This window comes from Sarcophilus harrisii, chromosome 3 (assembly GCF_902635505.1).
Source record: "Sarcophilus harrisii chromosome 3, mSarHar1.11, whole genome shotgun sequence".
Taxonomy (NCBI): Eukaryota; Metazoa; Chordata; class Mammalia; order Dasyuromorphia; family Dasyuridae; genus Sarcophilus; species Sarcophilus harrisii.
The window spans coordinates 238162436-238180567 of NC_045428.1; the positions used below are offsets into that span (position 1 = coordinate 238162436).

The window sequence follows — 18132 nt, forward strand, 5'->3', positions numbered from 1 at the left end:
TTACTTTACCTTTGTAAGTTCCTGTATTCCTAAAATAGTTCCTACTAAAGTGGATATTTAGTAAAATGCTTGCTGAAAGAATAAATGAAAAATTTTTAAATATGTTTTTCCTCTTCAGGTTCATATAAAGCTATCTTCCCCCAAATCTAAAATGTATTTCTCCTCTTTACTTTCAATTCTAGAATCATTACCTTTTTTTCAGGGTCAGTTTAGGTACCACTTTCTTGTGCTTTCTATTTTCCAAACAAAACACATTTTTCCCAGAGCAAGTAAAACATTACATTTTCTAATTCTACACATTTAAACAAGTATCTTCCTATATCTGGAATGTACTTCTTCCCCCCAAACCTTACTTCCACTTCTCTGTATCTTCCTTTAAGGATCAAGGGTAGATACACTGCTTTCAAGCAGTTTTACCAAGTTCCCCTAGTTATTAATGATCTTTCTATCCTCAAACTGCTTTTTTGAAGAAATATTTTGCTGATCCCATATTAAACTGTAAATTTAATAATGGTTTTTTTTTTTAATTTTTGTTTTTATATCCAAAATGCCTAGGACAACATATACTAATGACTTCATGAAACGATTACTGAATTGAATTACAAATAAATACAAAGTTGACAGAAAGCCTTGACAGTCAGAACACTTGGTTTCAACCCCAACCTTTGATACAAACTATCTCTGTCTTCTTGTATTTTACTTCTTTTGCCCTCATTTTTCTCAACTCTAAAATCAGAAGGTTGACAATGATTTATATGATCCCTTTTAATTCTAAATTTATGATTCTATATCTTAGCCTCTCAATGCCCCCAAGTAATTAAGCAGCTGCCCATCTTCATTACTTAAGGGAGTATTCTTACCAGAAGTTCTCTACACCAATAAAGTCACAAGACACAGACACAAGATACAGATAGACACCCAGACATAACACACACACTTTAATAGAAATATAAATTTTTTTTAACTTACATTAATAATTTCATCTTTACAAAACACTAATGCTTCGGACTGCTTGCTTGGAGGGAAAGCTGCTTCAAATGCTATTTTTGCCGCAATTGCAGCTGGGGCAAAAGTATCACATTGCGCTATTAGCCAATATCCCATAAGACTTTTTAAATGAGGTGCCAAATGTTTCTTTACTTTTAGGACAAGTTTTTCAAAAGCTATTTGTGTGGCTTCTCGAACTCGACGGTCATAATCCTATTGAAAATACAAATATTGTTAAAAAACATAATTGCCTCATCCTCCTAAGAATATAACTACATGCACAATTTGACATATGATTAGATTTATTTCTTTTCAAACACCAGTAAAAAATAACCAAGATTTTATGATCTTACTTGGGAAGTACATGTTTTTGTCTGAATTTTTCACTTTTCAAATAAAGGTACTAGATGTTGTATAGCCTCAGCTTAAAAAACAATTGCTTCTGAATCCAATTTATTGGAAGACTTGCATAAGAAACCAATTTAATATTTTATTTCTCTTATCTTAAAAACTAAACAAATAATGATTCAGAATAAGTAACTTTAAAAATGAGACAGTATTTGTATAAGTCCGTAATTAGGATCTAAAATGTTTAAAAAAAAAAAAAAAAAGATTAGACAGTATTTGTATAAGTCCGTAATTAGGATCTAAAATGTTAAAAAAAAAAAAAAAACAGCTATAAATATATAGTCCCCAGTCTCTCTCTGCAGCACAGGCTTTTTTTTTACTTTGCTTTCACAAAGTTCCTTAGAATTTACTGTTCTTAAATTAAAACAATGCTGAGATACCACTACACACCTCTCAGACTGGCTAGGATGACAGGAAAAGATAAAGCTGAATGTTGGAGGGGATGTGGGAAAACTGGGACACTGATACATTGTTGGTGGAACTGTGAATGCATCCAACCCTTCTGGAGAGCAATTTGGAACTATGCTGAAAAAGTTATCAAACTGTGCATACCCTTTGATCCAGCAGTGTTACTATTGGGCTTTTATATCCCAAAGAGATATTAAAGAAGGGAAATGAACCTGTATATGTGCAAGAATGTTTGTGGCAGCCCTCTTTGTAGTGGCTAGAAACTGGAAACTGAGTGGATGGATGCCCATCAACTGGAGAATGGTTGGGTAAATTATGGTATATGAATGCTATGGAATATTATTGTTCTGTAAGAAATGAACAGCAGGATTTCAGAAAGGCCTGCAGAGACTTACATGAACTGATGCTGAGTGAAATGAACAGAACCAGATCATTATATACTTCAACAATGAGATGAACCAAATCAGTTCCATTAGTTCAATAATGAATAGAACCAGCTACACCCAGCGAAAGAACTACAACATAGCATTTCCACTCCCTCTGTTTTTGTCCACTTGCATTTTTGATTTCCTTCTCAGGTCATTTTTACCTTATTTCTAAATCCGATTTTTCTTGTGAAGCAAAATAAATATGGATATGTATATATATATTGTATTTAACATATACTTTAACATATTTAACATGTATTGGTCTACCTGCTATCTAGGGGAGGGGGTGGAGAGAAGGAGGGGAAAAGTTGGAACAGAAGGTTTTGCAAGGGTCAATGCTGAAAAATTACCCATGCATACATATTGTAAATAAAAAAAAATTAATTAAAAAAAAATTACTGTTCTTTTCAAAACCTCATCAAAGGAAGATCATACAAATTTAACTGCATTCTTACTGCAACAAAACAGTAATTTTAAAACAAAAAAGTATTTTAGTACTTACAAGAGATATTTTGCAATAAATTCTTGGCCAATATGGAAGAACACCTTTTACAATCTCTGCATCTCTTATATCGCACATTGTCCCAAATTCTTGCATAGCCTAATGCAAAATGTTAATATATACAATGTTACTAATATTCTGCAGAAACAAGAGTAGCAAAAGACCTCCACAGTATACTTGTCACATTTATTTTATTCAGTTTGGCAAAAAGTTTTAAAAATGTAAATGGAAGCTATCATGTAAATGGAAGTTATCTATTCTAATTTTCATCTCTGTCACTTGGAAATACTGAAGACAATCCCTTACAGGGTAATATATTTTTATTTAGGAAATTTTGACATTTTATTAAATCATCTTAAAATAATTTAAATTCACATTATTTTTCCTAATATGTATCAAAGTAGTCAAAGTTCTAAAGAAATTAATTAATCACCTGGAGGCAGAACTGGCTACTATGTTTCTAAAGTTTGTGCTTCAAAAAAAAAAAACCACTATGTAATACTCATCTAATTTTCCTTATAAATAACATAACTAACATAAGAATATATGTTTTTGACTCTTCTAATGAAATACTATTTTAATAAACAGGCTTTCTTGACTAAATTCTTAGGTAAAGAAATAAACTTGCTTTTAATTTTGTTGTGACATCTTTCTTGGAAAGTTTTCGTAGGACCATCCGGAAATCAGAATCCACCAGGCTGTCTATTTCATCTGCTCCTTGTACAGCGGGTACATAGCCTAGGTCACTCTGAGATGTACCAAAACCAATAAATCCAGGTACTGTTCCACGTTCTTTTGCTAGGAGTTCTGCAGCACGGCCACTGCTTGAGGGCTGATGAAAAGCAAAGAAAATAAATCAAAGAATTATCTGTAAGACCTAATAAATTCCTTTAAATTGTTTTCATAGTTGCTAAAGGTCTCCAAAATTTGTCTTTTGAGTTGCTGTATTTTCCAGAAACACTAGAGTAGGCAGGAGGCCCTGTATATATCAAGAATGAAGTCTGTTCTGAGCTTCAAATTGGATTCAAGATAGGCACCAGTCGGTCTTCACTAGACTGGGAAACTGCTTTTGCAGCTGGCACTCTGGTAGATAAGCAGATTATCCTATCTTCAAAGTCCAGTATAGTTTGGAAGGGGGAAAAATACTGCTTTTGCCACCTTAATCATTCATGATTTCTCTTCAGGGGCAGCTAGGTGGCATAGTGGATGGAGCACCAACCCTGAAGTCAGGAGGACCCGAGTTCAAATCTGATCTCAAGACACATAACACTACCTGTGTGAACTTGGGCAAGTCACTTAACTCCAAGTGCCTCAGGAAAAAAAAGTTTTTTTCTCTTCTGCCATTCCCATTAAGTAGAAATGTTTCTCCTTGTTTTGTCAAAATTTCATAAATATGCAAAAGCTTCTTTTTGTATGGTGAGTTCTTTGCTTGGCTTAGAGTTCCACATGCAAGTTCATTTCTCTTGTAATAAATTTAGTTGCAATACAATGTCTCACGGACTTGTGGTATTGTTTTTTGGTTAGTTAGCACAGTACATTTTCATCTGAGAAATTTTTTTAGTCAGATTTAGGACATCAATCATTCATCTATAGAATGGTCTATCTCAGCCTAGCAATACAGGTATTTCAAACTATGTTAAAAAGCATTAACTATGAAAATAATCTAGTATGGCTAAGAAATTAAGTAGCAGATCAGTGGAATACGTTAAGAACAAAATATACAACAGTAAAATACTCATAATAATATGACAATATTGATAAACTCAAAAATCCAAGCTTTGAGAGCAAGAACTCACCATTTAACAAAAATTGTTGGGAAAACTGGGGATCAATTTGGAGGAAACTAGACAAGCTAACTCACATCCTATTTTGAGGAGTCAAACAAGTAAATGATTTAGACACAGGGGATAATTAGTTAGGGAAGAATAGAAAAATGAACCTATCATCTATGAATAAGGAAAAGAGTTTGTGACCAAACAAGGGAGAGATCATGGGAACCAAAATAGATAATTCTGATTACATGAAATAAAAAAGGTTTTTTATAAAATGCAGTAAAAATTAGAAGGAAAATAGGAATCTAAGAAAAAAATTTATAACAAGTTTCTCTCAAGGTCTTATTTCTCAACTATATAGGGAACTGAGCCAGTTTTTTAAAAATTAAAAGCCATTCCCCCAAATTTATAAGTGGTCAAAGAATATAATCAGCAGTTTTCCAAAGATAAAATCAAAACTATCAATAATCACATGAAAAAATGCTCTAAATCATTATTTAAAATATGCAAATTAACAACTCTGAGATACTACTTCCCATCTACCAGAAGGGCTAACATGATAAAAAAGAAAAATGAAAAACTGGTAAAAGGAATGTGTAAAAATAGGGAGGCCCAATTCATTATTGGTGGAATTATAAACTAGACCAATCATTCTAAAGAACAATTTAGAATTATGCCCAAAGAGCTATAAGACTATATATACCACCCTTTGATCCAGCAAGACTAGATTCTGCATCCCAAAGAAATCAAAGGAAAATGAAAAGGACTAATATATACAAAAATTTTCAGAGCATTTTTTTGTGGTGGCAAAGATTCTTAAAGAGTTGCCCATCAATTGGGAAAAGGCTCTACTAGTTGTGATGTGATAAAATACTACTATATTTATGTATTACAATAAATTTCAAGAGGGACTGTTTCAGAAAAAAACTTTGAAATTTATACAAATTGATGCAAAATGAAATGAGAAGAACAAGAACATTGTACACAGTAACAGCAATATTGCAGCAATGATTAATTACTGTGATTACTGTGAAAAAAAAAAAACAGCTACTCTGATCAAGACAAAGATTTAATATAATTCCTAAGGACTCCTAATGAAAAATGCTATCTACACCTCCAGAGAGAGAAGTGATGAATTCTGAGTGCAAACTGAAGTTGATCTTTTTTCACTTTCTTTTTCTTGCATTGGCGGGGAGGGGGAGGAAGGAGGAAAGGAGAGGGAGAAAGGAGAGAAATAACATAGCTTTTATGGAAATATATCTTACATGATTTCATATGTATAATCAATATCATCTTGTTTGCTTTCTCACTAGACAGGGAGGAGAGACAGGAAGGTGAGAATTTGAAATGCAAATTTTAAAAAATGTAAAAAAATTTTCATGTATTTGGGAAATATTATTTAACAAATATTTTACAATATTTAACAAAAAAACAAAAAAAAAATTTAAAAAGAATGCCTATCCACATATATTGTATCTAGGATATACTGTGCCATATTTAACGTGTATAGGACCTGTTTGCCATCTGGGGGAGGGGGTAGAGGGAAGGAGGGGAAAAGTCAGAACAGAAGTGAATGCAAGGGGTAATGTTGTAAAAAATTACCCAGGCATGGGTTCTGTCAATAAAAAGTTATAATTAAAAAAAAAAAAAAAGTAAATAGAAAAAATAAAAAAATAAAAGAATTCCTGTCTTTTTTCATTAAGGAAACAAATTTGCTTCCCAGTTTCCAAAGCACAAAATATTTATCTAGTTCAAAAGGCCACTGAGAGCTTAGTGAATTTTGCTTAGATGGCAAAAATGTCAGAAATGAACCTTAAAGTTAGCTCACATAAAGAAACCTAAATTTGTTTTTATAAATTTGTTCCATAGTACTCCAAAAACATTTTCTTGAATCTTCCAGACTACTGATTACTTAGTTCTCATAAAGTATCTTGATGCAACTAAAAAGGCATCATTATTTCTAAGTGAAATGAGCAGAACCAGGAGATCATTATAAACCTCAACAACGATACTGTATGAGGATGTATTCTGATGGAAGTGGATTTCTTTGACAAAGAGAAGATCTAACTCAGTTTCTGATCAACGAGGGACAGAAGCAGCTACACCCAAAGAACATGGAGAAATGAATGTAAACTGTTTGCATTTTGATTCTTCCCAGATTATTTTTACCTTCTGAATCCAATTCTCCCTGTGCAACAAGAGAACTGTTCAGTTCTGCACACATATATTGTATCTAGGATATACTGTGACATATTTAACATGTATAGAACTGCTTGCCATCTGGGAGAGGGGGTGGAGGGAGGGGAAAAGTCAGAATAGAAGTAAGTGCAAAGGATAATGTTGTAAAAAAATTACCCAGGCATGGGTTCTGTCAATAAAAAGTTATAATTAATGAAAAAAAAAAAAAAAAGAAAAGAAAAGCCATCATTATTATCACTTGTGTTTATGTAAATTTGTTTATAAATCTCATTTTCATCATCTAAAAAAGGGAAAGGGTTTGGACCATATGCTATTTAAGTATCCTTCCAATTATGACAATGAGTTTTTAAATATTTTTCATTCACCCCCCACTATTCCTTAGAGATGCTAAGTTTCCAGATGATACACACTGCCCAAGTTTTCAACTGACTGAAGTTGTACTGACTTTTTTCTCTTTCTCTAAAGTACTATTTGTCATCTAGGATGACTGTCTGGGTAAATGAGTGGAAGAGAGACAAGGGTACTATGGTGATAGAAATAAAAACTTGGTGATGAAATAGTAATAAAAAATTATTTTTAAAAATTGACTGTCTTTCTCTATAAATTCCTCAACAGCAAGTCCCTGATATTTTATTTCACTTCTTTTTGCAATTCTTCTAATAACCACTAAAAAAACTCTAAATACCATGTATGTCCAAAAAATCTTGCTAGTTAAATATCTGAAAGACAGGTTTAACCTGGTATGTAAGCTTTTATTTTAAACATCCATTATATATGCTCTTTATTCACTTAAGAAAAAAACATCAGACTGCAATGCTCACATCTTATGAGAAACATGATTTCCTGTTATACAATGGAAAAAACTAGGAACCAGAATCTCAGAACTGCAAATACATCTTATTATGAATAAAGAGCATTCTTATAGTGCTTTTGGATAGTACTCCAGTAAATCATATGTAGAAACACTATCCCATATAATATTCACAATAACTTTTCACTCACTTTTCTTATCAAAGAAATAGATCCAACTATGACAGACTTGGTTCTTCTCAGTGGTTCCGTGATCCAAGGCAATCCCAATAAACTTTGGATGAAAAACACTATCCACACATCCAGAGAGAGAATTATGGAGACTGAATGTAAATCAACATACTATGTATACTTTTTTTACCTTTTTTCCCCCTCATTTTTTTCCCTTTTGTTCTGATTTTCTCTCCCAATGGACTCATATGGTAAAAAAAAAAAAAAAAAAAAAAAAAAAAATGAATGTACATATATAACAAAAAAAAGTTGTTTTACATGTAACTGGGAAAAATAAATTAAATACTAAAAAAAGAAAAAGAAAAATATCCCTTTTTTCCATTATATATTTCCATAGTATCTCAAATATTTATAATACCAAAGAATTAAGCAGAAAGGAGCTTGTTAGGGCCTCTTTACTGGTAAGGAAAGTCAAAGTAGGGGGAAAACCCACCATATTTCCTCCACTTAACATTCAGTACAATTTGTAGCCCAGTTGAATTTGTAGCATGCTTGGCACCCCCTTCTCTCTTTTTAGTACTTAGTAAATACTTGTAAAATTGAAAATAAATAAATAAATAAACACCAACTAGTGTAAGATGATCTAATTGGTTTGTGCATAAGAGACTTATACATTCTTTTCAGCAAAAATAAATTTTATTTTCATTCCTCTTTATTAATGTGTCTAAAGCAATCATTTGACACAGCTAATCATCATTCTTTCCTTTCTGAAACTCTCTTCTGCTAGACTCGTAGGGAAAATAAAAGAATGAGGAGTATTTAAGACAACTTCCCTAGATCCTCACAATTTCTCTTAAAAACCATAATAGAAATATTTAAAAAGAACAAACTAGTAAAATCCTCAAAATAAAAATGTTCTGGGGGTGAGGGGAGGGAGGGAGGAATCCTCAAAGAAATGAAAAAACAAGAGACAGGGCAAAGAATGACAAAGTAGAAGGAAGCAATGCAGCTGAGTTAATACCCACAACTCCTCCAAATATCTCTTAAAATGCATCAGACCAAATCTTTAAAAAAAAAAAAAAAAAAAAAAGGTATATATTGGTCAACCTGCCATCTGGGGGAAGGGGTGGGGGGAAGGAGGGAAAAAGTAGGAATAAAAGAATTTGCAACTGTCAATGCTGAAAAATTACCTATGCATATATCTTGTAAATAAAAAGCTATAATAATTTAAAAAATGGTAAAAATGTTTGTAAATCCAATATAGGCATACATTACATATTTATACAATTACCTTGCTGCATAAGAAAAAAAGATCAAAGAGAAAAAAATGAGAAAGAAAATAAAATTCAAGCAAACAACAAAAGAAATGAAAATACTATGTTGTAGTCCACATTCAGTTCCCACCGTCCTCTTTCTGGGTTCAGATAGCTCTCATGATCATAGGATCATTGGAACTGGCCTGAATCGTCTCATTGAGAAGAGCCACATCCATCAGAATTGATCATCATAATTCTGATGGATATGGCTCTCTTCAACAATGAGAGGATCCAAATCAGTTCCAATTGATCTGTAATGAACACACCAGCTACACCTGGAGAAAGAACACTGGGAAATGAGTATGGACTACAACAAAATATTCCCACTCTTTCTGTTACTATTTGCTTGCCTTTTTGCTTTTTTCTTCTCAGGTTATTTTTACCTTCTTTCTAAATCCAATCTTTCTTGTGCAACAAGATAACTGTATAAATATGTATACATATATTGTATTTAACATATACTTTAATATATTTAACCTGAATGGTACCTACCTGCTGCCATCTAGGGGAGGGAGTGGGGGAAGGAGGGGAAAAGCTGGAATTCAAGTGATTCAAAGGGACAATGTTGAAAAATTACCCATGCATACATGTTTGTATATAAAAAGCTATTAAAAAAAAAAAAAGAATTGATCATCATATAATCTTTTTGTTGTATACGATGATCTCCTGTTTCTGCTCATTTCATTTAGCATCAGTTCATGCAAGTTTCTCCAGGCCTCTCTAAAATCCTCCTGATTGTTTCTTACAGAACAATAATATTCTATAACATTCATATTCCACAATTTATTAATCCATTCTTCAACTGATGGACATCCATTCAATTTCCAATTTCTTGCACTACCAAAAAGGATTGCCACAAACATTTTTGCACATGTGGGTCCCTTTCCCTCCTTGAAGATCTCTTTGGGACATGAGACCAGTAGAAACACTGCTGGGTCAAAGGGTGTTTGATAGCCCTTTGAGCATAGTTCCAAATTCTCTCCAGGATGAATGGATCAGTTCACAACTCCACAACAATGTACTAGTCAGACCAAACCTTAATGGAGAAATCCAGAAAAAGTTAATGATTCCTTCCATTTGGCAAGCCCAATCTGGCAAAAGGAAACAGACAAAAAGGTCTACAGTTGCTGGGGACAGGGATAGAAACACAGGACAAAATCTAATGACTAGGGAGAGGCTGCACAGCAGCAGAAAAAAATCTCAGAATCATTATTGGGAAACCTTCAGATCCACACTGCGGGTACAGCAACAAGGAAAAGAGCCAAATGGCAGCCTTGTGACATACTATCCAGTCCCAAATATACATGTGATAAGAGCACAGTAATGACATTCCCCTGTAGGGAATATTACTGAGGAAGGAGGAAGTTCAGAAGACAATAGCAGCAGTGATGTCACTCAAACTCCAAACTCTGAGCAGTCTTACTTCTGCCATTTAACCCAGTTTGCAGAGGAATAATCAAGGCAGAAACTCAGATCAAAGAATAGTCTACAATTCTATCACTTTGAACCAACAAAACTTTCCATGCAGTTAATGGGGACAGATTCTGGAAGCAATCTGTTCTTGCATGGATCCAAATTCAGGTCAGTGTGAAGATAGTGTATTTTTAAATCGACAGGAGTCAGGAATTCAGGTTAGGGGAAAATCGTCAGTCTTTATTCTCAGTGAAGAAGGATAGGAGGTGGAAGAGAATCGGCGATAACAATGTGTGCAGCTGAGTCAAGAAGCTAGCTCGACCAGCAGCCACACAACCAGCATCTCGGAGTCTGGAAACCAGGCCCAATCTCTCCCAGCTTCTCTTCCTCTCTCTCTCTCTCTCTCTCTCTCTCTCTGCCTCCACCCACCAAAATCGTCATTTCCTATACAACACATCAGGACTTGCACGGAGAGTGGGCAGGGACCATTCTTTATCCAATCATGTATATTAATAGAGTATAGCCCAATTACTATTTAGCCTCACGTACTTGGGATCTCAGTGCATCAACTCAAACCTCAGCCCATTACAACTTACAGAGCTCAGAATATGGAGGCAGCCATTAGACTGTGCCCTGGATCAGACTCTTTGGGAATACTAAAAGCTTACAGGTCCCCAGACTGTCCCTGAAGATCTTGGAATAACACTTTCAATAACCCAAGAAAACATCAACATGTCGGAGTTACCAGAAAAAAATAAAACTATTCAATAGAAGGAAACAAAATAATAGATTTGATTACATAAAGAAGGGAGAAGAGGCACAGGGGGAGAGCCATGGAGTGAGAAAGGCTAAGATCAAATTCTCTCCCCAAACATCCTAGACATAAATCTAGAGAAGGTACCAGATTAAATTCTTAAGTGAAGCTAAAAAGTCACAGTGAGTCATTTTTCAGGAGAAGGGAAATCAAACTAGAGCTTGGGTTGTTGCAGGGAGTATTCCAACAACCCAGAGACTGAAACAGAGCATCAGAAAATGATATCAGGAGATCCTTGAGTAAGCATTAGGTATAGGCATGGGTAACATTCAAGTAGTCCTATCACCCACAATTTAGGAAGGGCAGGGCCCTCCAGCTGCACTGAGCAGGGTAACAAATTCCAAGTAGCAAAAAGTAAGGGGGAGTGGCTTCAATGGCCTGAGCACAGCAGAGTCCCAGGCCATACAGGAGCCAGCAATTCAACTGCTATAAATCTAAAGAGCACACAACAGGCCAAGAAGTAAAGTTAAGCAACAATCTATTGAAACTCTGAACCAGAAACAAGTCAATATGGCTAAACCAGGGTCAAGAACTAGCACACAGCTCAGCCCAAGAAGGTTTACTGCTCAATTATAGCATTCAAGGCACTTCCAAGTTAGCATATCCCCACCTAGAACTGTGAAAAGAGCAGAAAGATATAAAATGAGAGTTCAGGCCAAATATCCTCCTAAATATATAGAGATCAATATGAACATAAGGTCCAAACTCAAGACATAAATACAGAATTAGAAAGTTAATCAAAAACAATTATAAACAAAGTCTCAAAGAAAAAATATGGCTAGGATGCAAATCCAACAAGAATTGCTAGAAGAAGTAAAGCAAGAGTTAAAGAAGAAATTTTAAGATTTTTAAAAATCTGTTGAGGATTCTCAGAAGAGGAAAAAATGGGAGAAGAGAAAAGAATTAAAGAAAAAAAAAATATATATATATATAAGAACTGCCTGAAACAAAGAATAAAATCTTTTTTTTTTTTTTTTAATTATAGTAACTTTTTATTGACAGAATCCATGCCAGGGTAATTTTTTTTACAACATTATCCCTTGCACTCACTTCTATTCCGATTTTTCCCTCCCACCCTCCCCTAGATGGCAAGCAGTCCTATACATGTTAAATAAATTATAGTATATTCTAGATACAATATATGTGTGCAGATCCAAACAGTTTTCTTGTTGCACAGAGAGAATTGGATTCAGAAGTTAAAAATAATCCGGGAAGAAAAACAAAAATGCAAACAGTTTACATTCATTTCCCAGTGTTTTTTCTTTGGGTATAGTTGCTTCTGTCCATCATTGATCAATTGAAACTGAATTAGGTCTCTTTTTCAAAGAAATCCACTTCCATCAGATTACATTTTCATACAGTATTGTTGTTGAAGTGTATAATGATCTCTTGGTTCTGCTCATTTCACTTAGCATCAATTCGGATAAGTCTCTCCAAGCCTCTCTGTATTCATCCTGCTGGTCATTTCTTACAGAACAATAATATTCCATAACATTCATATACCACAATTTACCCAACCATTCTCCAATTGATGGGCATCCACTCAGTTTCCAGCTTCTAGCCACTACAAACAGGGCTGCCACAAACATTTTGGCACATATTGGTCCCTTTCCCTTCACAAAGAATAAAATCTTAGTGAAAAAACAACTGTGAAAATTAAAACTGACCAGATGGAAGAAGCTAATGATTACACAAGAAATCAAGAAATAATAAAATAAAATCAAAAAACAAGAAAAAAAATTTAAGTATTTCATAGGAAAAAGTGACCTACCAAAAAAAACCAAAGAGATTTAACAATTCACCAGAAAACCATAAAAAAAGACTGGACCACACATTTTAAGAAATCTTAAAAAACTGTTCAGGTAATTCAGATAGAAACAGAGGGCAAAGTAAAAGTTGAAAGAATTCACATTCTCAAAGGAATTCCAAAATAGAAATTTCTGGGAAAAATTCAAGGCTCCCAATGCAAGGAAAATTATGCAAACAGAAATAATCAAAGTATTGAGGAATGACTCAGAGTCGCACAAGATCCTATCCAGCAAAACTGAGTATAATACTAGAGAGGAAAATTTAAGACCTTTAATGAAATAATTTTCAAAAATTCTTGATGAAAAAAAGTTGAATAAAAAATCTGACATATAAGCATAGGATTCAAGAAAAGTATTTAAAAAATGAAAGAAAAATCACAAGGGACTAAAAATTAAACTGCTTACATTATTTTACAGGGAGATGATACTAGTAGCCTCTCAGAATAAAAAAGTTTAATTAGAGGAGCTAGGTGTGACTCTGTACTGTTTGGAAGATCTCCAAGGAAAAATGGAATGGGATGGACAAGGAAGAGAAATGCAATTGGGGAAGAGAAGTACTATTATGTAAATTGAGTGTTTGAAAAGGAGTTTATACAATAAAGTAATAATAGTAGATAGGAACATGATATTTGAACTACACACAGCTTCATCTGGTTAAATGAAGGAAGAATACAACTACACATAATTTGGTAAAGAAATACATCTTAGTCAAAAAGAAGAGAAAGAAAGGATTAAAGAAAAAAGGGGGGAATAAGAGGAAGAGATCAAGAAAGAGAGGGATTAGTCAGAAGCAAAACATATTCTTAAGTGAGTAGAGGAAGAAAAGGATAAGTGTGAGAACAGGATGGATAGAAATACACAATTAGAAATAATAATTATGAAACTAATTGGGATGAACTCTACCATAAAATGATAGAGGATAGAAACATAACTGAACAATAAATTCACAAGAAAACCTGAAAGAGAAAGATACATATAATTAAAATAAGGGACTAGAAAAGAACCTTTTATGCTTCAGCTTTAGTAAAAAAGGAAAAAATAATAATCCTATTCTCAAACAAAGCTAGTTAAAAAAAAAAGGCATTAAAACAGATAAACAGGGAAACTATATTTTGTTAAAAGATATCATAAAAAAGACGAATTAATATCAGTATTAGACATATATGCACAAATAGCATAATATTTCTAACTTCTCAAAGAAAAAAGGAAAGTTAAATGAGATACAGAATAGTAAATGTGGGGTCCAAAATTTACTTCTCTCGGACCCAGATAAATTCAACAACAAAGAAAGGGAGGGAAGGAGAAAGAAAGGAGCAAATGGATTAAAAAAGAACATAAACCAAGGGATTTGGAGCCTTAAAGACTTATAAAACCTGGTTCTGCCCCAACTAATTGTAAAACCTTAGGCCAGATGTTTCAATTGTGTAAAAAAAAAAAAAAAAAAAAAAATGTATGTGTGGATATATATATATATATATATATATATATATAAACAATGAGGTTGTTGGCTGAGATGATCTCTTAAAATTAAATCAAGTTCTGAATCTTTGAACATATTTATATCTACAAATTCGAGCTAAATCATCTACAAAAATGAGCAATCCATAAAACCTCACTTGAACCTAAAGGGTATGTTGCTACAATTTAGACTCTATCTCGGGACCACCTACATGAAAATGGCAAACAGTTTTGGCAAGATCTCTGTATTTTATGCCTCCCTTGACAATTCGGCTCAGAGTTGCTTTTGCTGTTCTTTGTTGTTTCAGAGCACTTTGTCTAGCATATAGTAAATGATTAATAAATCCAAATTGGCTGATTAAGAAAAAAGTATTCATAAAGTTTTTTTCAAAATACACAAAATAGAGCAGAAGGAAGTTCAGTACAGAGACAAATGAAACAGCATTGATATCACATTAACTGTTACAAAAAAATTTTAAAATCCACAAATTGCATGTAAAAGATTCATTGTTTCATTTTTTCCTAATCTTTGCATAGATATTTGTTTTGTGAAATTTTTTTATAAAATGTATAAATATGAATACATTGAATATACAGAATCATGAGAAAATGTATATGGACTGATGAAAAGTAAAGTAAATAGAATCAGAAAAAAAATATATAAATGGCTACAACTACATCAATGGAAGAACAAATAAAAAGCACCCAAAAATGAATTCCATGAAATTTATAAGACCAGGCTTGATCTCAGAAGCATACATAAACATTAAAAGGCACCTTGTTAAAAAAAATAATAATAAAATAATACTGCTCAGAAAACCACTTAATAAAGTTACAACTCATATCTTTCAAAGAATCTTGTATATTTTGACATTCACAGGAGATATCTTATTAGAGAAAATCACTTAAGAATGTACACTTCCCTCTACCCAAACTTTTTTTTAAACAGCCAATAACTAATGAACATATGGGTATCTCATATTCACTATATGCTTTCAAGGTATCTTATATTCACTATATGCTTTCAATCAAGTGACTATAAAGACACGATCTCTTGCAGAATTTCAGGTACAAAGATCCCATACTTTGGAGATTCCTTCAACGTGAGTACAAATTTCATTAAGATGGAAAATTAGGCATTTAAGTCAGTAATTATTGACATTTTCCCAAATACCTTATTGTGGCCAAAAAACCCCTCTTACAAAACAAAAAACAAACAAAAAAAAAGGGTCTGTGATTTTTTTCAAGCCTTTTGAATTATTCCTTCTTTCAGATACCTAGAAAATCAACTTCAATAATCTTAAAACTGTGTTGCCTTTGGCAGACTTATTCTATATACACTTGTTCTAGTCTAGCAAATCATAAAATCTTTGTTTCTTTATTTCCTGGCCAGACTATGTTTTCTATGGGAAGTGGATTCACCGTTGGACCTATGGCCAAAATGATGATGGAGGAAACTGAAAGGACCCCAGAAAGATCAAAGATAAAGAAAACAAAACAGAAAAACAAGCACCTCATTTAATACAGAATAGAAAAAAAAAAAAAAAAAAAAAAAAAAAAAAAACAATCAAAACCAAACAGACAGAAGTTGACAAGGGAATCCATTATGCCTTGGGTAAACATGACTAGCAGAGGGGGGAAGTCTATCAAGGATTTCCACAAAAGAATCTCAAACTAGAGTCTAAGGATAGCCCATCAAAATAGAAACAAAAAACAGGCTGAGACAAAAACTTTGGTTTGAGATAGAATTAAGTTTTAACATTAGATCTTCTGCAAAGTAGCATTCAGATGAAAGAGAGAACAGAATATCAAAAAAGAACTATTCAACAATATTAGAGAGGAACTGGCTGACTGGCATGAACACAAAATTCCAACTGAACTGAGGTTGAAAAAACAAGCAAACAAAATACTGATATAATGAAGAAATACTATAGCTAAAGAGAAACCCAAGATATGGACCCAGAAAAGGAAACAGAACTCTCCAAGGGGGAAAAAATTGGTTAGATCACAAAGACTATAAAAGTCCCTAGAGAAAATTAAGAGATTAAAAATTAGATTAGTAAACTTCAGAGATTACTGATTTTTACTTTATTACTTGTTATACTCATGTTCACCCTTCACCAAATACTAACACACTAACACATTCATCTGATAACTTTCATCTGCATTTACATTACATTTACATACAATGAGGATATAAAGTATATAGTAAAGTACTGAAAAAGCTTCATGGTGATTTTATAGGGCTATGAATCTGGGAACAAATAGTTTCTAAAGAATTGGAACTTCAGATGACCCCAAAACACTGGGTTATCAATGTGGTGGGTATATTAATAATACCAACTCAAGGTTTGCAAAGAGCTTTAAATACATTACATTTAAATAATTTTTTCTTATGTGTGTACTCTTATTTGTAATATGTCAACATGCGTTTGTTCATAAGATAGGTCCTACACAGACCCTGGATATCTGAAAGGCATTTCAAATTGCACACATTCAAACAAAACATTAAATTCCCCTGCCCTCCTCTAAACTTCCTGGTTTTTGCTTGGGTACCACAATCTTGTCAGGAATCTGAGTTTCAAGAATCATTCCTGAGCAACCCCCTCTTGTCCCTCTCCTTTTATAACCTTATCTGCAACCAGTTCTGGTTGATTTTACTTCCATATCTCTCACATTCATCTTCTTTTCTCCATTTAAAGTCAACACTCTAATTCTGGCCCTTATCTTCTCTTGTTTAAACTACTATAATTATCCTCATAACCTGGTTTCTTTTCCAAATATGTTCTTTTCACTGTATTATGCTATCTCCTTAAATTACATAAAAATACTGGGAACAATTCATATTCATGCTTCCAAAAATGTTTTTCACTGAAGGGAAAATAAAGACTGATATGCTATAAATTGGTTTTTTGAGATTCACAAACATTTCTGTAAGTGAACTAACACAAAAATTAGTAGTGTTTAAAAAGGTTTGGAAAGAAAAAAAAAGTCAAATGGTCATCTGAATAGGAGGAAAAAACCTGGACTAAAATAGAATCTACTTAACTTTTTCTAAAGTTTAGCTTTGTTTTCCAGATTCGATATCTCCATGTCAGGGTGTTTCATGAGGAATGAAAAAGAAAATAATGTAACTTCAGCAAGCAGAAGGAAATGTCTATGTTAAGACATTTAAAATACCTGAAAACATAAGGTAAATCATCTGTTCTCAAAGTGCTATATACACAATGTTTTAGATATAGCTTGTTAAAATTCAGATGGAAGAACAGTTATAATTGCTGAAACCACTAAATAATTTTTGAGAATCAAACTTATTTTTAGTGGAAAGTTACTTTTAAGTAGTTAAGTAGTTTATTTTTTGACAAAGAGAACCTATTCTAGCTATCAAATGGCAGATTTAAATGGGAGACAAGAAATCCTCTTGTTATTTTACTTCTGGCAAATTAGTAAAACAGAGATAAACATTTCGTTAAGAGTTGGAGACAGAAGTTTAGCATTCAGGGCTCGAATTACCTAAACTACAGTTTCTTCATCTAAAAAACAAGTGATTAACATCATCATCTCCACCACCATTTCTACTTATAAATCTTATTATCTTCTTAGAAGTGATTGTTGAACCTGTAAAGTTAAATGGCCTA

The 18132-nt window shown here is 33.1% G+C and overlaps 1 protein-coding gene across 3 annotated transcripts in view; it reads right to left on the bottom strand.

Annotated features, from left to right (window-relative positions):
* Positions 1-18132, bottom strand: part of LTN1 (listerin E3 ubiquitin protein ligase 1) — an 82403-nt gene that overhangs the window by 62010 nt on the left and 2261 nt on the right. For all 3 annotated transcript variants that reach the window (XM_012544345.2, XM_031959250.1, XM_031959249.1), the window contains exons 2-4: positions 3362-3565; positions 2734-2832; positions 970-1200 (exon numbers count right to left, since the gene is read on the bottom strand). In XM_012544345.2, coding sequence (XP_012399799.1) covers positions 970-1200; positions 2734-2832; positions 3362-3565 — 534 coding nt within the window. The remainder of the gene's footprint in view (positions 1-969; positions 1201-2733; positions 2833-3361; positions 3566-18132) is intronic.